Source organism: Fulmarus glacialis, unplaced genomic scaffold, assembly GCF_000690835.1.
Source record: "Fulmarus glacialis isolate BGI_N327 unplaced genomic scaffold, ASM69083v1 scaffold9287, whole genome shotgun sequence".
NCBI lineage: Eukaryota > Metazoa > Chordata > Aves > Procellariiformes > Procellariidae > Fulmarus > Fulmarus glacialis.
The window spans coordinates 2,154-24,799 of NW_009222565.1; the positions used below are offsets into that span (position 1 = coordinate 2,154).

At 49.1% G+C, this 22,646-nt stretch overlaps 1 protein-coding gene across 1 annotated transcript; it reads left to right on the forward strand.

Moving 5' to 3' along the window:
• Window positions 1-251: 251 nt before the first annotated feature.
• On the forward strand, window positions 252-22,151 carry CPD (carboxypeptidase D). The gene is made up of 20 exons (XM_009581487.1): window positions 252-353; window positions 8,191-8,333; window positions 9,084-9,253; window positions 9,857-10,224; window positions 10,645-10,848; window positions 11,735-11,899; window positions 13,099-13,208; window positions 13,663-13,765; window positions 14,241-14,383; window positions 14,976-15,145; window positions 15,741-16,052; window positions 17,273-17,468; window positions 17,741-17,876; window positions 18,681-18,830; window positions 19,255-19,350; window positions 19,444-19,508; window positions 19,669-19,800; window positions 20,193-20,378; window positions 20,694-20,793; window positions 21,447-22,151. Exons 1-20 carry the CDS (start codon window positions 263-265, stop codon window positions 21,671-21,673), a joined length of 3,267 nt encoding a protein of 1,088 aa, XP_009579782.1. The 5' UTR covers window positions 252-262; the 3' UTR covers window positions 21,674-22,151.
• The last annotated feature ends 495 nt before the right edge of the window (window positions 22,152-22,646 follow it).

Genomic DNA, 22,646 nt, shown 5'->3' on the forward strand with positions numbered 1-22,646 from the left:
CTTCCTGTTGAAATTGTTCCAGTATGACTCTCTTTTTTTTTTTTTTTTTTTTTTTTTCTTTTTCCTTCTTTTTTCTCTCCTCCTTTTCCTCCTTCCCAACCCCAGGTTTCTCCTCTCTGGCAATCTTCATGGTGGCTCTGTGGTTGCAAGCTATCCCTACGATGACTCTCCCACGCATAAGCCTACAGGAGTGTACAGTAAATCAGCTGATGACGAAGTGTTCAAATATTTGGCAAAAGCTTATGCATCGCATCACCCCATAATGAGAACTGGTAAACCCAATTGCCCTGGTGAGGAGGGAGAGACCTTCCAAGATGGTATCACAAACGGTGCCCAGTGGTATGATGTAGAAGGTAAGCTGTGCTGGTGAATCGCTCCAACTCTGCTAGTTGATGTAACAGAGCGTCTTACAGAAATAGTTTCTTGTTCCCACTGAGAAGTGACATCCAAACCAGTGATGATTATCACAGAGGAAAGGACAGTGGGTGAAGTGATATTTTTAGCTTTGAATGTGTTCTAGCAGCTTGAAATGAAGAGAAGTGGCATCACAGGCACACCAGTAAGTGCTTGATGAATCACAGCTGGGGAGATGTTCGTAGGGAATAGATCACAGCAAACTGGAGGGTTCTTCCTGACCCTGTTAGGTGCTGGAGAGTTATCCTGCATGTGGGAGGTTTCATTTGCCAAATGAACTGTCATTAGGTCTCCAGGTGGTTACTAAACTTTCACACAAGACAGAGGAAACTATTGTTAAAGGTATTAAACCAATGCCAGCATTCTGTGAGGTTTTTTTAACCTCCAAACTTGTAATTTTGTAAGTGATTATATAATAGCCTGCTGTAAAACTACGTAAAATGATTTAAACGCGTGGTCTGAGCTATCCTAGCTGCTCTCGCTGGAAGTGGGGTAAGGAGCTTTTCTATGAACTGCTCTGCTGTTAGACCTGTGCAGAGGGTGACAACCAGCACGGCCTGTTCTTGTCCACCAGCGCGGTGGGATCTAGAAGGGATCTGAAATTTGGTCTGCTGGGGCTTCTAGGAGAGCTCCTGTTCCCTCCATTAGGCAGCTGCACTGGGAGGTGATCTGAATATAAGCAAATTACCTCCTGGTGCCACCACTCTGCTTGTGTGGAGGTGGCTGGCCTGGCTCAGCCATGCTGTGAGCTGCTCTGTGTGTGTTGGTTTTGCTGAAAATAGGATTTAAAGGACAGTTTATGTGACAAGATGCTCTCATGGAAAAGGCTCTGTGGGCTGTTGGGAAGAGAAATCTTGGCCGTGTCATTAGAAGAAGTTACACCACTGCTGTGCCCCCTCAGCGGATATTGTACAACCATGGCCTCACCAGACAGTGCAGAAACTTCTGTGGTGAGGACACAACAAAAACCTTGCATAAATGATGCGAGGAAGTTGCGTTGCTTTGCTGCGCCTGGACTGCTCTGCTTTCCCTCAGACTAGGGCTGAGGGATGATGGCAGGAGTGCTGAGCAAGCAGTGACATCGAATGTTGTTTATCCTTCAGAGCTTACAGCTTAACAAATTCTAATAAGACGGTGTCTTTCCAAAACATGGGCTTCAGGGCGGACTCCTATCTTAACCCTGCATCCACCTTGCTTGGGAAGGAGGGAGAGGGATTGGGTCTGAACACCTCACCTCTGCTGGAAGAGGAAGTCTTGATTTCAGTAGTGGCTGAATCATTCCCCAGGATTTCACTGGTCAAATAAGATGTCGTGTTCAAATAAGATGCGGTTTTACCGCTTTCTCTAGCAGCTGTCCCCTTTCCTCCACCCTATCGAGCACACCAGCCCTGGTGTTTGCTGGCTCAAGGTTCACTCTGCTGCTGTGAAAAGTCCAGCAGGAGGAAGGTTTGTGTAATCTGGTGAATTTGCTTACGAGGGAACAGGATATCCTGGATGATCTGTGCTGCCTTGTTCTGGTGGCAGTCGTTATCGGCAAACATCTCAGTCGGGAGGTTTGTTAGCTGCAGCTCTAACGTTTTCTGCCCTTGTAATGAAGCGGGATGGTGTGCTCTGAAGGGAGGGTGGTTCCAGAGCTTTCAGCCTGGGTTCCCCCGCCCCCAGCGAGCAGCATTTTTCGCTGCAGCGTTAACTTCTTCATCCTCCTGCTAGGATGCGAGACACCTGGCTGGTGGCTGTGGCACTGGTGTGCCAGCCTTTCAGGCTGTCTTTGCCTTGTCAGCGAGCAGAGCAGAGCAGAGGTTTCACCTACTTTCATTTTGCAGCAAATGGCAAGGTGTGAATTGAAGACCAGTTTGCTCCGTGCTGCCATCGCTGTGGTTTGTACTTGGTCCAACAGTCTCCAGCCTCTGTGGAAACAAACCCTTTCACTGTGACAAACCACAATCTCGGGCTCAGCGCTGATGGCTGTAGGCGATTCATGGGCAGAGATTACAGGGAGGGTGCACTGACACTAATTCTCAGAATAGAGTATTGCTGAGGTTGGCGGACCTGTGCGGTTTCTCCCCTAAGCGGTAATTTACCTCTCGTTGCTGTTGAAGATGTACACGTGGAGGGTGATGGCAGCCCTTGGAGCACCTCCCAGACTGAGGAGTTCACGTAAAGTGTAACCCGCAGGAGCTGAGATCCAGGGACGAGCACGGGTGAACTAACAGATACTGCAGAGGCCAGTACACGTGTATTTTGATGTTGTGTGAAGTTACTTTGTCCCTTTGGGGTTTGAGGTGTTAACATTTATTTTTAGTGGTGGATGAAGAGCAGGCAAAGGGGAGTCAGTTGTATGCAGCATGTGACAGAAGCGGTAAAACCACCACAGTGGCTGTATTGAGTCATCTGACTCGCTCAGCTCTGTGCCAAGGGCTGCTGAGGCTCATTCTCGGATCAGGAGGCCTTTCCCAGTGATTGCAGAATTTAAATGTGTGTTAAAATGAGGCTGGGGAAATCCCAGTACCCTGCGGGAGCTTCCTGGGCTGAGCTCTAGAGATAACCAGAGCACACGGTTCTGTGAACGGTGCGGGGCACGCGCTTGTGGCCTGCGGATCAGGTTGTGCCAGGAGAGACTGCAGGCTCCAAGTGAACTAAAGCCAGGAAAAACAAAGAAATGAGAACATAATGTCTCAACAGGTGGAAATTTTCCTGCCACATTTTATTATGTGAAATCAAACATGCTGGAAAGCCAACTGCTACGGGATTCATTGTCCCAGAGTTACCAGTTCAGGTTTATGCCGGTGCCAGACCCCATTAACTTTCATTTGAGTTTGCAAACAACCTCTTCTGTGTGTCAAACCAAGGTGGCAAGTACAAACCATTAGAGTAATTGTTAAGGTCAAGTGTGCACAGAGAAAGATGGCTCTCGGCCAGATGGCTGAATTTGGCTTCTGCATTCCAGCTGCTATAGATAAGCACGTCTGTGACTGGGACACTTTTTAGAGGCTATCTCTGTTGTACATGCTCTCACTCTTCCTTCCTTTTTAACCTCTTGGGGTTTTAACTACTGAGTGGCTGATTCAGATCAAGAAAATACATGCGAGTTTGGGCTGGTGTATGGTCCAGGTGATGCTTGGAAAGCGGTTAAGAAACTGTTTAAGTCTTATCTGTGGGAAGGACATGCTTGTCTTTATTTGGTAAAGAGCCCAATTCAGAAACTGAATTCACCGTAATGTTCAATAGGGTCTTGTTGTTATTTGCAGTCCCTTCCTAAAAGTTATTTTCCTTGCTAGTTTGACTCTCTCATGTCCAAGTGTTTGAGGTGTTTCTGGTGTCTATCGGAAGGCACTTCTCAGGTTGAAAGTGGATTTAGGTTACGTGTGTGCTTACTAGGTTGTTTTCACTGTGGTTACTAGCCACAGTGAGCATCCGAACAGCTTTTAGTGGCATCAAACTCAGAGCAATTAAAATGAGTGCTGAGAAGAGTGGGTGCTCATGGCATCATTGTGGTGGCCTCTGTTTCCTGGGTACGGCAGAAGGCGGTTGCACAGTGTGAGCTCTGGTAGAAGTTTTTAGCCATGTCTTTCTCGGATATGCACAATAGCCACCCTTACGTGTTTGTGTTTTCATAAAATTCTTATTGCAGATTTTTCTTTCTCCTTGAGAAAAGTATTGGCTTGATGGTTCGAGGGTCTGATGCCTCTTTTCACATCTAACATGAACTGCTGGGCAGTGCTGTGGTGGTGCAGCTCTTGAGAAGACTCTGCCCTCCTCTTCGAGAGAGCCCCGGGAAGGCTGCAGGGCTGTGCTGCTCTGGGCTGTGTGATGCAGCTGCTGGAGTTGGAGGCTGAAACCTCACCTCCTCTGAGTTTTAATGATTTCAGACTAATGGACCAAAACATTCCTCTGCCTGTTTGGTGCTGCTGCTGGTGCTCACCGGTCTCATGCTACGAGACAGGTGGTTCTATCCACACAGTAAGCAACTTGTGCCACGTATTTAATCATGTCTCTAGCTTGCTTTGTGCCGTCTGCTCTCTCTGCAGAGCAGACAGGACCATTTCTCTGCTTTGATTTAGCTGCAGGTCTCTCATCTCCTAATGTCTGCTCCAGCGAGAGCTGGAGCTAGGGAGGTTTCTTCATAGTGCAGTTTGAAAAGAAAGTCCTTCCTGGCTGGCCTGGAAGGCGTCTCCGGGCACGTGGTATATTTATGGTATCTGGATCCCCAGGCTTCACTCGAGAGCTGCATTCTCCTGCTTGCCTGCCTGGTGTGGAGCTTGGCAGGGAGCAGAGGCATGCTTGTCAGAGTGAACTCTGCAGCGCTTGTGCTGCGGGAGGTCTGGGATCCTTGCCTGAAGTGCAGTCCTGATGCTCAAGGAATGGGACGGAGCAGGAGAGAGGTTTGTTCTGAGCATTTTTGTGACCTATTGCCAATCAGGGACTGACTTGCTGTGACTGTAAGCTGCTCACTTTTGCATGTAAAATAGGCATGATGCTTCATTGGGAGGCTGACGCTTTACGCAGTGTGGGCTAAAAGACACCCTGTGATTAAAAAATGTTGGAGTAAATCCAGCAAGTTATCCCAGATATTACCCAAACAGATAGGTGGAGTAGAAGCGCTGTAGTCTGACAGTCCTCTGCCTTGGGTGTGCTTTTTCTGCTGTGCTCCTTGAATGTAGTGCTCTGCTAATGGTAGGCTGTGTACAGGCCTCTCTCTACACCTCCAGATCTTCTGCATAGCCAGGAGAGGCTGTGCAGATGGTATATGGAAAAATACGTAATTCCATATGCTGTAAAAATAACTGTCCTGCTCTGCAACGGGGCCATGTGAAGGCCAAATATGTGCACCAGATACAATCCAAATTTTCAAGCATGCAATGGACTACTTTCTCGAAGAGGCAGTTTTACCAAAATTGATGTAGCAAGCTCTAATTTAGTCCATTGCTGCTCTATTATAGGTGAGCATCTGTCCTAAATTTGCTTGAATGGCAGATGAAGCACTAAATATGCTTCATAATGGCTCTGGTTTATGTATGGATGTTTTCAAATGCATTAGCGTCCTGCTATGAACAGATGGTTATAGGCTGGCAAATTGTTTCATTCTGCATGGTGTTTACTGGCGAGGGAGCAGCCCGCTGTGGGTTACTTTTCTGAACCTGGTAACAGGAGCTGAATAGAATTGAGTATGTATCAGATTCACAAGCCTTGTTCCTCTAACCTCTGGAACCGAGTTTGAGAGTTTTAAAGTCCTCAAACACTTTTTGGCCCCTTGTGCTGGACAGAAAAGTCTCTTTCCTGTTTTGATCTCAGCCTGTGCACAAGCTGCAATGCTCTCCTTCTAGCTGCAAGTGACATTTGATTTGTTAAAATAAAAGCTTCATGTTCCCTTAGCAGCAGGCTCCCAGAAGAATTGACAGGAACTGGGACGTCTTTGATGTGGTACCGTCCCGCATATCTTCCCAGGGTCTGTTCTTCTGAATCCTACTTTGTGCTGTCAGTCCATCTCTCCGCTGCCCGAGTGTGGTGGGGCTATTGAATTCAGAGCAGCAGTCCCTGACCTTTTGGGACAGTGAATGCTCACAGCCACCGCATTTACTATAAGACTTCTCTGCTTGGTAAAGTGCTGCTGATAGCTTTTCCTGGCCATGCATTAACAGAGCCTCTGCAAATGCCAGGTAGTGCATTTGCATCGTGGTATTGATCCATTCTGGCCGGCTAATTGGCCAGCACCCCAGAGGGTCCCTCACTTGTGAAGGAGCTTGTGAATGATTAGGAAACTGCTCAGACAAAGCAAGTGAGGTTTATTAGCATAGCACTAAGTAGCACTTTGGCGGGCAAAGCAAAGGATGCGAGTACAAAGTAGGCATTTCTTACAGACTTGCCTGCTGGGGTGCTGCAGGCCGGTGCCATGACACGTGCCACAGGCTGTCTTCTGCTTTCCTTCCTCCTGAAGTCTGCATCTGCCTCCTGCGGAGCAAATGTATGGCTGTTCCATGACAGATGGGCTTCTGAGAGCCAGTTTGACTTCCTCAACTCATCCAGAAGAGACCCATTGCCTGGGCCCTTGTGTCCAGCTGACACCGGTGGGAGTTGTTCAGTCGGTGTGTGGAGGTCTCTGGGCTGAGTGGTCCCAGGCGCTGCCCTGCAGGTTGGGATGGAGCCGTCTGGGCAGTGGTGGCCAAGGCTGTGGCATAGCAGTCTGCCTGGATTGTAACTGTATAAGGTTGTGTAACCCAGAAGATACCATCAGTATGCATAGAACTTAGTGTGGTGTGTTTTCTATACTGACACAACTGCCTGATTTGCTGGTGGTGGTGGGAACGATCCTCTCATGTGGCCATGACATCTGGCTACAGTCATGTGGTAGGATTTGTCAGGGTGACTCTGAAACCTGTTTCACAGACTTGTGGTGGTTTTGGAATGTCCTTTTTACTATTTAGACTCCCATGAATTTTTAGAGGGCTGAACATTTGCAGTCTTCAGCAGCATGCTGAAGTCTGAGCTCCAGGTCATGAGTGTTGATACCTGCGGACCTCAAGTCCTGCTGGTACATGATTCATTCCTGTTTGAGAAACAGGTTTGCTTGCTGAGGGTTGAATGTAAACTTCAGCAAATGGGGTCAGGACACTTGCTGGAACAAGGTGACCTTTTTGTTTCGTAGCAGCGCCTGTGGTTTCTCTGAAGGGGAAGAATAGCAAGATGAGCTTAATACTGGGAAACAGCTCTGTGCACTCTTGTTTTCTGGTGCTCATGGAGGTCTGGCTGGTTTAACACTAAGCTAGAAGCTGTCCCCAGGTGCTGCAACATCCTTAAATTAATTGAGAGTGCTGCCTTAACGAGGAAATACGGGAGGAGGCTGGTGACTTGGCTGCGGGGCTCAGGGAAAAGAATAAGTTTCCTAGTTGGAGTTTCCTAGGTGGACAAGTCTATGTCCTGTTCTCCTCTTGCAGGACCTGGCTGTTTTGGGTCAAAGGAGTCCTCAGCAGTGAGGGAGGTGCCCTCTCAGATCAAGAGGAGAGTTTCCTGAAGGTGAACTTGCTGCAGTTCACGGCATGCTGTCACCATGTCAGATCTTGTCAGACTTTCTGCTAGGGCTGCTCTAAATATCAAGTAAACGGAGACCTTCAGATAAGGAATTGGAGGAAGAGAGCAGCCTGAGAAGGGGAAGCATTGCTCTCGTCTCGTCTAGAGTTTTGCTAAGATTTTTTTGGGAGAACAGCTATGTGGTCCTTGAAACTTTCGACATGCAGATTTGAGCTGCCACCTCCCAGGTTGATAGTCTGGTGTGTTCTTTTGTATCAGAGGCCTGAAGCTCATTTTGGGTAGAGTAACATCTCTTGCAGGAAAACCTCACAAATCTAAAGGTGGCTTGGAGCGCATAGCGAAGGACTCGGCAGCAGTAATGTTCAAACTCCGGTGTGCCTGCCCTGGCATCCCGGATTTGCAGTGTCTGGAAAATGTCTTCACAGTGAAATGAACCCATATGAATTTCCAGGTGCTGTGCTGCTGAGTTCAGCTGGCAGAGCAGTGAGACTGAAGGGACTGTCATCTTTGAACTGTCTGTGGCTGATTTGAATGGCCCAGTGTGCTGGTTACTGGGAGAAGCAGAGCTCAGACTTCCCCAGCACAGGCTCTCACCGTGGTCTGATCTGACTTTTCTCCTTAGGTTGTTCACTCTGGAGCTAGGACAGCATCGTGGTGAGATGCCGTGGGGGGCTGAAGGACAGGGAAAAATGTGCATCCCGTGGCGGGATGTCTGTGCTTGTGGGACATGTCTCTGCTTCATTTTCTCAGGTGGGATGCAGGATTACAACTATGTGTGGGCCAACTGCTTTGAGATCACGTTGGAGCTATCCTGCTGCAAATATCCGCCGACCTCCGAGCTTCAGCAGGCGTGGGAGAACAATCGGGACTCTCTCCTTGCTTTCATTGAGAAGGTAGTGCGGGCTGGGACGGGGCGCGGGGGCAGCATCTGTGAAACCCGCGCGTCCGTGGTGGGCTGAAAGCACCGTGTTCAGTTGCTCTTGTGGCTTTGTTTGCTGCGTGTGGTAACACAGCTGCTGCAGTTGCTGTGCAGAGGTCGGTGGCTACAAAGCTGCTGTGTATCTCTGTGGTTCTGCCACAGTTCCCACATCCTCCACGATAGCAGAGCTCTGCTCAGAGGGGCCTCGTGGGGTTCAGTGTTAAACAGAGGGACCGATCAGTGCAGTTCTCACTAAGTAATGCAGAGTACCTCTATGGCCTCAGTGCCATGAACCTCCAGTGATACTGAAAATCACGAACACTGCTGGGACCTTGGCTTGCAGTGTCCTCTGCCAGGCTGTCTCCAGATGCCCATGTATGAGTTGAGTAGGTGACAGTTTAGGCTAGGAGGGGAGGCAGCTGCATTTTGTCCCTCGGTATGGCCTGTAACCCTGCTATGTTCATATTGTGTGCCCATGTCAACGAAATAGAGGATTTGTTAGGGAGGATCAGTTCTGAGATCTTGCTGCCTTCCCAGTGCATGCTGGAGTTCCTGCCCTTGCCACCTGGCCCCACTGTCTGAATCATGAGCCCTTGTGTGCCTTTGCCTGGCAGCTGTCCTGCTCTGCTGCGTTTGGGGAAGGGCAGGGGGGTATTGCTGGGGGAGGACACGGTTCCCCTGATGTTGTCTGTCTTCAGCCAGGCTCTTGCATTGTTTTCCTCAGGTTCACATTGGTGTCAAAGGCTTTGTCAGGGATGCAGTCACTGGAGCTGGCCTGGAGAACGCGACCATTGCTGTTGCCGGTATTGCTCATAACATCACAGCGGGCAAACGTGGCGATTACCACCGACTGCTTGTGCCTGGGACCTACAATGTGACCGCAGTTGTAATGGGGTAATGTCTCTGTGGCAGCCTGCGCCCACACTGCCAACTGCTTATGTTCCTTCACTTGATTTCTTCCGCCAAAGCATCTTGTTGTGTATTTAACAGCCTTGTCTGGAAGCTGCCGGAGTAAAGGACTCCAGCTTAGAGCTGCAGCTGTGTTTGTTCACCCCGTGCCCCGCTGCAGCAGGATGCTGTTGGGTGCACAGCATTTCTGTCACCTTTGTTTGATTGCTTGTATCAACCTGCATCTTGCTTTCTGGGCAATGAGAGAAAGTGGAGTAGGGTCATCCCAGTTTGTGTTCTCTCAAATCTGGGTGTAAATGTGTAGCTCGCCCCCAGGCTAGCCCTGTGATACGCCTGTGGCTTCTTCCCTGGTGAGTTTGTAAACAGGAACTCGTGCCTCTGTGACACAGCAAGGACAGCAGCGTAGTTTGGTCTGGTGGCAGTGGGATGAGTCCCGTCAGCTTGTTCGCTGGTGAATCTCTCACATAGTCGTTAACATGCCAGTGCGTTTGGGCTGGGAGGAGTAGGCTGGAGGTGGAGAGGCTGCAGGGGGTTTTGGCCTCTGTTCTGCAGAGTCTCCTTGCTGAAGTCAGCTGGTTTTTTTCACAGTTACACACCAGTGACCAGAGAGAACATCGAGGTGAAGGAGGGAGATGCAACAGAAGTGGATTTCTCCTTGCAGCCAACTATAATGCCACTAGCTCTTAACGTCACGCAGTTCACAGCGACGCCTGCTCCTGTCTCTACCATCACCCCCACCCCTGTGCAGGCAGAGGCCCCAAGCCCAACTCCTCTCCATCAACCCATCCAACCTGTGGACTTCCGCCACCATCACTTTTCAGACATGGAGATCTTCCTGCGGCGGTACGCCAGCGAGTACCCCAACATAACCCGGCTCTACTCTGTGGGCAAGTCGGTGGAGCTGCGGGAGCTCTATGTAATGGAGATCTCGGACAACCCTGGCATCCATGAAGCAGGTAACGTGGGAAATCCTTTTTAACGAGGCACAAATGCAAGTGACAGACCTTTTGCGTTGGGAGACTGTGGGCAGAGCAAAAAGGAGAGTAGAGCTGGCACCTGTCTGAAGAGAAACTGAGCTGCTCTTTGCAGTGTCCCTTCTAAAAAGACCAGGTGCAGTGAGTGGCACTAGTGTGTTAAAGAGCTTTGCTGGGGACATCTACGCTGGTCATGTTGCTCTGGGTACAGAAGGACCAAGGGGCTTCCTTGAAACAATGTTTGTCCTTTTTGGTGTTGTGGGAGCAGAAGGGTAAATTTTAGGTAAACGCCCTCCAGCCCTGCAGAAAGGCCTGAGAGAACAATGCTCAGGGTGGTGAGATGTCTCCAAGCTTTAGTGCAGTGGTTATAATTGTCTCTTTGGTGTGGCCATGTGTATGCAGGTGAGCCGGAGTTCAAGTATATCGGTAACATGCATGGGAATGAAGTTGTGGGGCGAGAGCTTCTCCTGAACCTCATCGAGTACCTCTGCAAGAACTTCGGCACAGATCCTGAAGTGACTGACTTGGTCCAGAGCACACGGATCCACATCATGCCGTCCATGAACCCTGATGGCTATGAGAAGTCCCAGGAAGGTAGTGCTGTCTGTGCTGGGTTTCTAGCTCTGAGAATAAGCCTTTGGGTTCATGGTACCTCTCTGAGAAATCTGGAAGCCTTGCTAGAGCAGAAGTGCTCTCCGCACAGGGAGGCGGGGAAGGGACTTGCTGCGTGTTGTGGGATGAGTGGGCGGACCCCACAATGCAGGATGTGGGCAGTTGATTGATGCTTGAAGCTGTTGGAGAGAGCTCCTATGCTTCAGCAGTGCTATATGCTGCCCCTGTTTGGGTCCCCTTATGGTTTGTGGCCATCCGAAGGCTTATTTTAAAAAAAGACATTCCTTTGTCTCATACTTGCTGTGCTTTGGTCCATGCTCTCAGTAACATGTGATGTGGGAGCCAGGCTGTCTGCAGAGCACTTGTCCAAGGATAATATAGACTTTTATCGTGATGTTGAAATTGGCAAAAACATCCTTCAGGGAAGTCCTTAAAACTGCGTGGCTCTTGCAGATTGGCAGAACAAAGTCTGTCCAGAACGATTTTCTGGAAGCAGAGCTCTGCTTGGGTTTAACAAAGAACTTGTCCGGCTGGTTTGAGAAGGTGAGCTCTGAGGTTTCTGCGGTCGTGACATCTGGCTGCTGGGATTGTTCATCGTTCGCTGCCTTTCTGCTAGCTGTGGTCTGGCTGGCACTGAAAGCCTGTGCAAACACCCGCTGAAGGGGCCCTTGGACACCTCTGTGCCCAGAGCAGGCCTGTTGCTGAAGGAGAGCGGGGGTGTTCCCTCACTCTGGGGTGTAGGAAGCCAGCCCTGTTGTGCTCTCTGCTGTCTTCCATTAATTGATAGTTGTAAGCTCTGTAGTTAAGAGGATGAAGCCTCTGCACTGAAGTGGGAACTTGCATAGGGTGCAAGCTTGAACTTGTGTTTAATTTTCAGGAGACAGAGGAGGTACCGTTGGCAGAAACAACAGCAACAACTACGACCTGAACCGGAACTTCCCAGATCAGTTCTTCCATGTGGCAGACCCTCCGCAGCCAGAAACTCTCGCTGTCATGACCTGGTTAAAGACCTATCCGTTTGTGCTCTCAGCAAACCTGCACGGAGGTATGGCAGCCAAACCGAGCTCCTTCCTTTGCACTGAGGTTCAAGGCGGTTTGCAGGGCTATCTCCATGGTGTTCTAGGCATGAACTGAGGAGCTCTTGCAGAGAGCTCTCTGCCCTTGGCATTGCTGTGAAATGGCAGGAGCGAAGGCAGCCAGGTTCCTGCAGCAGAGGTAAGGCCATTTCCAAAGGGCCTACACAAAGAAAGAGTAAACCAAACCTTTTGTTCATGCTGCTGGAAGAGGGATCAGAAGCTGGAAAGAGAGGGTGAAAACCATGTCCCCAAGGATATTTGTAGTGAGTTGAAGAGGCTGCTGGGAGGATCACAACCACTTCTCTGAAAGGAGCACATGCATTGGGGAGTAGCTAGCTCATTGCCTGTTGGGAGGTGGGAATGGACTCGTGTCAGCAGCTGTTCAGCAGCTGGGTCTGGGAACGTGATACAGTGCTGTGGCTGTTGGAGGCTTTGTAGTATTTATAAAATAAAGGGAACGAGATGTAATCCTGAGGGTTCCCTGCCTTGAATTGCATGGCGGAACTATGAAATTTGCTGTAATTTAATTATCTTTTTGGAGTGATCTAAATTAAGTTTCTGTCTTACAGCTTATTCCCTAGACAGTTTGTCTGCTGGCTTGTAGCTGTGGTAACTTGCAGGTGGTTGCTTTGTGCTAGCATGTTTAATTTTGTAGTGCAGAAGTACCGTGTGTGGGTATGAGGGAGCTGGCAGCTCTCCAGCAGCGGTGGTGTCTGGGGTTCGGCAGTGCTATTAGTACAACTTGCTTAGGGAAAGCTTCAGTAAGCCAAAGATGTTATAATCTGACAGTGCTTGCAATAAACTCCAGAAGGCTGAAAAACTACAGCAGTTGGGCCAAGGGCACTATGCATGTTCTAAGAAATTCCTCCCCTTGCTTTCTCTCCTCTGTGAAAGCGATTGTTACAAGGTTGTGCTAATCTCTCCTGATGTAAGAGCCAAACCTTTGAGTCGTGGCTTGGGTTCACCTTCCCAACTGGGTGTGGTCTTACCTATTCCTGTGCTTCTGTTGTCTCTTCTAGCCACTGGGCCTAATGCTTTGTTTAATGCCAAGTCTTGAGAAACAGAAGACTTGGCACTCTTTGGAGGGAAAAAAAAAACCTTCCCCTATTAGGCTGAGGGATCACTTGGAAAGCATGCAAGTTCGAGTCAAAGCTTGTTTCCCCCGCAGGTTCTCTGGTGGTTAATTACCCCTTTGATGATGATGAACAAGGAATAGCCATATACAGTAAATCCCCAGACGATGCTGTGTTTCAGCAGCTGGCGCTTTCCTACTCCAAGGTAAAGCTCTAACGGGAGAACAGGCACATCCTGCTGGGTTAAGTCCTGATGCTGTCAGGAATCTCCTGAGCGGCTGGTAGAGGAGGACGCAGGTACTGGGGCGCCTGGTGTTGCAGGCACAGCAGAAGGGTCCTGTGGGTGGCTCTCATTCCATGAGTGGATGCCCAGCACATTCTGTCTGCCGGCACTGTAGGAGGAGCAGTGTGTGCAGGCACGGGGACCATACGCACTGAAGGGTGGTAGAAAATGCTGAAAACACGGGCCGGGAGGAGAGCAGGGATGTCTGTGGGTTGTGGTTGGGTGTGGGTGCTGCCTGTGCTGCAGCCGTACAAACACGTGCCTGCATGAACCTCTGTGTTTGGTAATCCCAAGTGTGTGACTAGTGTTAGAGCAAAAGTGCCAGTGGCTGTAGAATGGAGAGACTCAGCTTCACAGGTTGCATCTTGTTTTTTAGGAAAATAGAAAGATGTATCAGGGAAGCCCTTGTAAGGATATGTACCCCACCGAGTACTTCCCACATGGCATCACTAATGGGGCTCAGTGGTACAACGTTCCAGGTAAAGTAGACTTTAAATCTCTTGCACTGTTTGTCTCCAAGTTAGTGCACGTGCAGCTCAAAGAATTTAATCTGATCAGTCACAAACTCTGCATTGGTCAGCCCAGATTACTGGGACTCGGGTTTCTTTTATAACTTCTTAAATAAGGTACCCAGATAAAGTTATACCTGAGGGAAGGAATTTATAGTGTAGTTTTTCTGGCTATTAGCAAAATAGTTTCATAAAATTTTACAGCAGTATATTAGCATGAAAGGTATTTACAAGAAGGATGGTTATTTGTCTGCTATTTTGGCATCCCTTTGAAGCTTGAATCTTGCCCTGTTTAAAAGCCTTCTCTCTTCAGCTATAAAATGCGTGCTGTAGTTTGTACTTCATCTTTCTCTAGTATCAGATTTTTTTTTTTTTTTTTTTTTGAGCTGTAGTACAATTGCCTTCAGGAGACCTTGTCAAACTGTTTTTTACATTCCTGTTGTAGGTGGGATGCAAGACTGGAATTACTTACACACGAACTGCTTTGAAGTGACCATTGAGTTGGGTTGCGTGAAATACCCAAAAGCTGAGGAGCTGCCAAAGTACTGGGAGCAGAACCGCCGATCTCTCCTCCAGTTCATGAAACAGGTGAGACACTTTGACCCCAAGCAATTTTGTGAGCTGCCTCTGGGGTTTGCATTAGATGTGCCAGAATGAATAGGCTAATCTGCAGGCTGAAGCAAGTGCTGCTTCCTGGCCGGATTGGGTACCTGCTCCACAGAAATCATCCCCATCAGAACATGTCTCGACTCCTCTCCCTTTCCTTCTCAACATACCAAAAACCTGTATGGAAACAGCAGCCAGGTGATGCAGGTGTGGGCTTTTTATTTACCACTACCTTGGTTTTCCCTAGGCTGGAGTGGCCTTTATGTGCTGTTCCCATCTGAGTCAGGGCTGGTGGTAGTGCTGCACATCTGGGGCATGCAAACAAAGGTGTGGAGCAAAGAGTGCTGTGGTGGCACCCTGAGCCAAACAATTGTACTCATCAGGTGATCTTTGTCCACGCCAGCTGCTGGCGAGTCTAACCTGAACCCTTTTGGAACATGTTGCTCCTCTGGGAACGCTGAACCTCCTGGGCTGGGAGCTGGTGGGATCTGGGTGTCAGTGATCCCACAGTGATGTGTGGGGTGGGAGGCAGAGCAAGGGCTGGCGCTCAGCAGGGCTCCGGGTCTGTGCTCAGGTTCACCGCGGCGTCTGGGGATTTGTGCTGGATGCTATGGACGGAAGGGGCATTCTCAACGCCACCATCAGCGTTGCCGACATCAACCACCCAGTGACCACCTACAAGGATGGAGACTACTGGCGCCTCTTGGTCCAGGGGACGTACAAAATCACAGCATCTGCCCGAGGGTGAGCGAGCCATGGTACAAGGAGCAGACAGCTGCACGACTGACTTCCCAGCCAGGAGTAGTCCCGTCGCCTCTGCCTACAGCAAGTGTAGGCATGGTGTTTCTCCTGCCCTCTGGCCTGTGCAGAGTTAGCAATGTGATGCTACCCTCATGTCAAAGACTGCTCACCTGGTGCCGGAGTACAATCCAAATCTTCCCTTGTTCGGAGGTGGTGTGGGAAAGGAGTTGATAACTTAGTGTCTTTAGGGGAAATTCTTTTGCAGGCAGCTGCCCACAGAAATGACTTCATCACTTCAACACCTGCCAAAACCTTTGGGTTAAAGCAGCCTGACTTGTTGTCCTGCCAGTCTGCCACGTAACCCTGCAACACCTGAGCCAAAAGCAGCTCAGCGCCATGTTGGGCCCTGAACTGCTCCCTGTCTTCCTGCCATTCCCATGTCCCTTTGAAGTGTTCTTGCTCTTTCTTTTTATGCTTCTCACTTTTGGCTGGGGAGCAGTAGCAGTCCCATGTGAGTGTCTAGTCAGGAAGGGGGGTGGCTTGTTGTGTGAGGCCTTGAACGCCTGACATTTCCTTGTGCCTTCTTTTCCCTGGGTAGGTATGATCCAGTCACTAAGACGGTGGAAGTTGGCAGCAAAGGTGGGGTGCAAGTCAACTTCACTCTTTCACGGTCAGACATCAAAGTGGAGGAGGGGAAGGTGCCGGTCTTGAACACCCCAGACACCAGCGACCCCAACGAGAAGGAGTTTGAGACCCTAATCAAAGACCTCTCTGCTGAGAATGGCCTGGAGCGCCTCCTGCTTACCTCCTCGGGGGATGTCTCTCCTTACCGATACCGCCCTTACAAGGACCTCTCTGAGTTTCTCCGAGGCCTCTATCTGAACTACCCGCACATCACAAATCTCACCAGGTGAAAATTCAAAGCAGCAGTGCTCAGCTCCTCCCTGAGCAGCAGCCTCTGGTAGGGAAGTAATGAAACGACGAGCCGTGAACGCAGTACGGAAATGGGGAGCTCGTCCCTCCCCTTCCCTGTGGTCCCTGAGTTCGAGGGAGCCCCGCGTGTAAGGGCGTGGTGGCAGAGCACTGGCTGCAGGGACTCCCAGATGCATCCATGTGCTTTTTCCTGAGACATCATTTTACTGACTTAAACCTGGGGTGCTGTTGGTTCCCCAGGGGTGCCCGGGACTGGCGATATTCCCAGGCTTCTGCAAGTATCTCTGTTCCATGCTCTTTATTTCCTCCAATTTCCAAATCCTTTCTGACATCCACTCTGCTAAAGAGTCCCCAGCGAAAGTGATCAAATTTGACTTACAAATCTCACATGGCCTTTTTTGATTGTCTGCCTTCAGATTTTAATTCAATAACGCGAGACATGTTTGAGTTAGCTTGCCCTGAGCCAAGGTTTCTGCCCTCCTGCAGGAGACCAGCTGTCTGCTGTGCTCTGCTTTCCTTTGTGACTTGTAGCGCTTACCTTCTGTCAGCTTTAGAAAGCACAAATCTCTTTGTCCCAGGACCTTACTTGCTTGTTGTTACCAGGCACAACATGCTCATGTGCTTTCCCCGCTGGTGCCAAGGCTGCTTTTCTGATCTGTAGCCTCTATTGTCCGTCCAGTTGCATCAGCCCCGATTGTGTTCCCTGCTTTGCTTGCATTCGGTTTGCTAACTTAATGGCATGACTGTAGCAACAACTTCTGCATTACTGGAAACAGGCCTGCTTTTGTCATCTAAACCAGGTGCTTTATAAATTACTTTGATGTCCAGATGTATCCTGCTCTGAAGGAAAAAAAACCCCAACCAACATTGGAAGCACAGAGGCACTTAGCAGTTCCATATTTATGGTGATGTTATAGGCTATATAGAGATATATGGAGCATTGGGCATCCTGTACATCTGGACCTGGATACCTTCTTACACAGATGCTTGTGTTCAAACTGATGTTCATAGTGAATTTGGTTCAGTGCTGCTGCTGATCTCTCATGATGTGGCTGTGTTTTGTGTGTCACATGTCTCTGCAGCCTCCTCATGGAGGTAGGCAGCAGTTCCTTTCCACGCCGGGATTTCTCCAAAAGGCCAGGCTAGGGGTTCGGCTGTCTTCCTGAGCTGACTCTCTGGTTTCTCATCTCTTGGCAGTTTGGGTCAGAGCGTCGAGTTCCGTCAGATCTGGTCCCTCGAAATCTCCAACAAGCCCAACCAGTCCGAGCCCGAGGACCCAAAGATCCGCTTTGTTGCTGGTATTCATGGAAACGCTCCCGTTGGTACAGAGCTGCTCCTGGCACTGGCAGAATTTCTTTGCATGAACTACAAGAAGAACGCTGCTGTTACAAAGGTGAGAAGCCAATGCGAGGGACCATCTTGGAGCCCTCCAGTTATATCCTCAGAAGACAGTGCTCACTGGGAGAGATTTCTCTTGTTAACAGTGGCTTGTGGGTTGCAGCAATCCCACACATAATGGGGAGGTGTTGTGAAATCCATGGGGGCAGTGGGAACCTCTGCTGATGTAAGCAGCAGTTCCTAGGATGAGATCCAGCCAAATGAGATATACAGAGAATGAACCCTACTAATGGCACTTTATGTACTGTTTCTCCTCCTTTCGTTCAGCTGATTGACCGAACACGGATTGTGATTGTGCCTTCCCTGAATCCAGACGGACGTGAGATAGCGCAGGAGAGAGGCTGCACATCGAAGATAGGCCAGACTAATGCTCATGGCAGAGATCTGGACACAGACTTCACAAGTAAAGCAAAGTGATGTGTAGCGTCCCTGTAGAAATGCAGGCTGCTGTAGAAGTCTCCTGCTAGCTGCTCTGTGGTTGGGTGTAGTCGTTTGGTTACAGGGTCTGCCTGTAAAGAGAACAGCTCCTGCCCTGGAGCCCAAGCAGCACAGCTGCTGGGAAGCTTCCAAAGCTTGGATCCCCCTTACAGGTGATAATTCGCAGTCCCTTATTTGCAAGGAAAAGACGAAGCAGAGTTCTTTAGGAATAGTCCAGAGGTTGGACAACACCTAATGTATTTTTCCTGTTAATTGATTTTTTTTCAACCCCCCCTTTCTGAAAAAATACCCTCTGTTCATGCTCCCTGGAAACAGTCTCCATTTTCATGCTTTTCTGGTTTCCACGTAACTGCCTGCTGTATCCATAGCTGTATCAGGGCTATGCCCACCCTTCCTGGGGATGAAGTGTTCTCTCTGGCCAGGTTTGGCTGGCATCATCCCAAATGCTTTCTTAAGAAAATGTCAGTTCAGTGACACTGAGGAGAGCAAACACACACAAAATACCCTCTGCATCAAAAAAGTAAATAGCTTGGGGAAATAGTGGTGTGTCACATTTGTTTAGCTTTGCAGATGAATTCCCCCCATAGGTAGTGTGGACTAGCTGCTTTACTTGATGTCAGGTGCATCTGCTGAGATCTAACAAATACCTTTTAATATATGCAGCAGACTTAATTTCAGACATAAATAAAAAATGTGCTTCTGCTGGCCTCTAAAATAGCAGAGGAGACTGTTGTCAATTCCCTTTTCTATTTGTTGTTCTGATTTACAGGCAATTACTCCCGGTACTCGGGGACACGAGAGCCTGAGACCAAAGCCATCATAGAGAACTTGATATTGAAGCAGGATTTCAGCCTCTCTGTTGCGCTAGATGGAGGATCTCTGCTTGTCACTTACCCATATGATAAGCCAGTGCAGACAGGTATGACTAACTCCTCCGGGGACTTGCATGCACAGTTACCCTCGGGCTGTCTCTGCAGAAATTCACGTGACCACATGGTGTAAGAGCTTCTTGTGCTGGTGGTGTTCTGTAGCCCCCTTTTGTGTTCAGCCCTTTGTATGTGGAGTTGACAGTCTGTTAAGTAAAGCTATAAAATCTCACAGGATTCAGCTAGGGATGAGAACACTTACCATTTCCGTTCCTACAACAGTATTTCAACCTTTCCTCTGCCAAAGCCAGTATAAAGTATGCTTTTGATACCAACCCCTCAGTGTTACACGAAATCTAGAATGCCCCTGAAACAATGTGTGTCACTGTTTAATACAGGATCATGGGGTTAGAATGGGAATCTGCCGCTCCAGTGAATAGGAGTTGCACTCTCAAAGTCTCACTTTTCTCTTTGTAGTGGAGAACAAAGAAACACTGAAGCATTTGGCATCTCTGTACGCAAACAACCATCCGCTGATGCATTTGGGCCAGCCAGGCTGTCCAAATAAGTCAGGTATGTTTGATTGAATCCTTTAACCCCTCGTCAACTTGTGCTAGACTCTGCTAGGAGCCGATCTGTCTGACAGCTGTGTTCTTGCTCTCACAGATGAGAATATTCCTGGCGGTGTGATCCGTGGCTCTGAATGGCACAGTCACTTGGGAAGTATGAAGGTACTTCATCACGGCACAAGGCTTTCCATCTCTGCTAAACAAGCATTAAAAAGCATATTTGTTCCGATGCCTGGGCAAAACTTCTCCACCTCCAGCTGCACTTTGCAAAGCTTTTTAAATACCACCTATTTTGTTGTAACTGTGGTTTTGGTTTTTGCAGGATTTCAGCGTCACGTTTGGTCATTGCCCTGAGATCACTGTTTATACCAGCTGCTGTTACTTCCCGAGCGCAGGGCAGCTTCCCGTCCTGTGGGCAGACCACAGGAAATCTCTCCTTAGCATGCTCGTGGAGGTGAGCCGCAGTCTGTGGGAGGAAATTCTGGCAAGGAGTGAAGGTAGTGGGCCAGGTGGGGAGGGGGAGAGGAAGAGAGCAGTATGGAGGGTCTTTGTGTTTTTATTGGTCCTATGTAATTACAGATGGTCAAAATTTAGACTGCATGAGGAACGGATTGAACAGGAGCAGCTAGTGACCAGGAAATGTTTAACTCTCATGTCAACACATCTGTGCTGTTTTGCCTCACAGTGGGCTGAGCAGTCCTTGCAGTATTGTCCACTTTTATTTATTATGAGAGTCAGGGGTGGAGAATGGGCTGTATTTTGAGGGGAGGGTTAGATCCTATTTCCGTTACAAATGTGCTATACGCTTGGATCTGAATGTGAAGCGTTTGAAATGCTTTATTTCAGGTTCATAAGGGAGTCCATGGGTTTGTCCAAGACAAGAGTGGCAAGGCAATTTCTAAAGCTACCATTGTTCTTAATGAAGGTTTGAGGGTCTATACTAAAGAAGGTGGCTATTTCCATGTGCTGTTGGCTCCAGGTTTGCATAACATCAATGCGATAGCCGACGGGTACCAGCAGAAACATGTCAAGGTATGTGAATGTCTGTATTGGAGATCTTCCCCCTGCTCCCTGTCATATAAAGGCATCCCCTATTTGGGCTCTGCCTTGTTGGTTGTGTTTAGCTGCTGATTATATGCCCAGGGTACCTGTTTTCTGCCTTGATACAATGGATGGAGAAGAATTTCCGAGCACAGCAGGGTTGTTTTGGGCAGTAGCTTTTCTTTCCATTGCACTTGTCTTTGGCATCTGCCTGGTTCTGCCCTGGTCAGCAAGTACCTCTCTTGTCTGGACGCCTAACAGAGGTGCAAGCTTTGAGACAGTCTGAGCTCTCGTATCTTTCTGCAGGTCTTTGTTCGTCATGACGCACCCAGCTCAGTGTTAATTGTATTTGACACGGAAAACAGGATATTTGGTCTGCCAAGGGAGCTGGTTGTAACTGTTGCAGGTAAAGTGACACTTTTGATCAAAGCTTTGAGCTTTGCTTTCTGTCCCGGTTCATGCTGACAATGACCCTTCACTGAACTGGAAAAGTAGCCTGTGGACTTAAGCCATCTCCTGCTTTCCCTTCTGAACACATGCTTGTCCTTGCAAACTGGTCCAACAACCCTTGGATCTGGTGATGCTGGGCTGGCAGATGGGAGGGAGGGAGGAAGTAGGGAGTGTTGCAGGGGTCTGAAGGGTCCAGAATGGAGATGCCTGGAATGGGGAGAGCCTGTTTGTGCGTAGAGCTGGGACCTAGGAGATCTTGATTCTTCCCCAAGGTTTCTTTTTGAGTGGTGTGGCACCAGGTAAGCATTAAGAGATTTTTGTTTTTTTGTCGAGGTGGCAGCTGCTGGGGAGGCTAGAGTTTATACCCAGTGGTCTGCAGAGGAGCTCAGCAATGCTATCCTAGATTGCGAGCACAGAAAATAAAGCTAGTGCAGTGCTGCTCTGGGAGCAGCTCTCTGGCATGGCATGTTTTCTGTGGCTTGGAGGAAGGAGCAGGGTCACAGTGAAGTGAGGAAAGTGGTTGTGACTGTAGAAGGGAAGAGAGAGTGGCAAGCCTATGAGTCTTGGGGGTGGGGGAACATGGCATTAACTTTGTCTTCTTTCTGGTAGGTGCAAGTATGTCTGCTCTGGTCCTCACCGCCTGTATCATCTGGTGTGTCTGCTCAATTAAGTCCAACAGACACAAGGATGGCTTCCACCGCCTCCGGCAGCACCATGATGATTATGAGGACGAAATCCGCATGATGTCCACCGGCTCGAAAAAGTCCCTCCTGAGCCATGAATTCCAGGATGAAACAGACACTGAAGAAGAAACATTGTACTCCAGCAAACACTGACACCTCCGGGGCAGGAAAGGAGGTTCCCATGGACCAGACCTGGTGGCGGGGGGGCCATCCCTGTGGTTCAGTTTTGAAACATTAGCTTGCAGGATGTGTCCCTCCAGAGCTGTGGGTAGCAGCTCCCAACTTCCCTCTACTATTTGCTCTGTTCCTATGTACGTGCAAATTAGTGGGTGTTGGAGGCTGTGTTTGGGCTAATGACATGGCTTGTTTCATTTTTGGGTCGAGATCTGGAGGTTCACGTGACATTGTTTGAAAGGCAACTTAACAGGGTGGCCAGCAGAGTTCCTAGCACTTCCCCAGCATCTCAACACAGTGAGCAGATGGTGGGGAAGTGCCCTAAGATCTGCATGGGGTTGTAGTTACAACACTCCAAAGCAGTTTCTCTACCTGTTTTGAGTTCATGTTTTCCACTCTGTACTTGGGGTAAGCCAGATCCTTCACTTGACTCCACATTCTGCAGAGCAGCCCTTGGAAAAAGACTGTACTTGGTTCTCAGCTGCTCCCTTGGAGCTTTTCCCCACCACGAGATGCGGTGGCCTTCTATGATCTGCAGTGGTTGTGGAGCACCTCTAATGTGTTGCTAGTTCCAGGCAGTGACTTGGCGTCCTGAAAGCTGGGGGAGGTGACATCCATTGTTGATCCAGTGAGCTGGAGAAAGGAGCAAATGTCAGAGCTTCAGTCAACTCTGACAAAGTTCAGTTGCTTGCCAGCTCTATGGTACCGCTGTTCCTGACTTCGGGGGAAGAAAGAAACTTTATCCCCATCACCCCCGGTTGCTTCTCGTTTGTGTAGTAGACTTGGCCTTTGGGGTCTCCTGTTAGCGTTACAAAGCACGGTGTCCGAAAGAGCAACTGAAGATTGTTCTAAGCGAATGGATAAACTGATTCTGGTGGATACTGTAGAAAAGCAATCAGTTACTGGCTCCACCTGGTCAGTTTTGCTCAAGTCCACCGCTATTCAGGAGGAA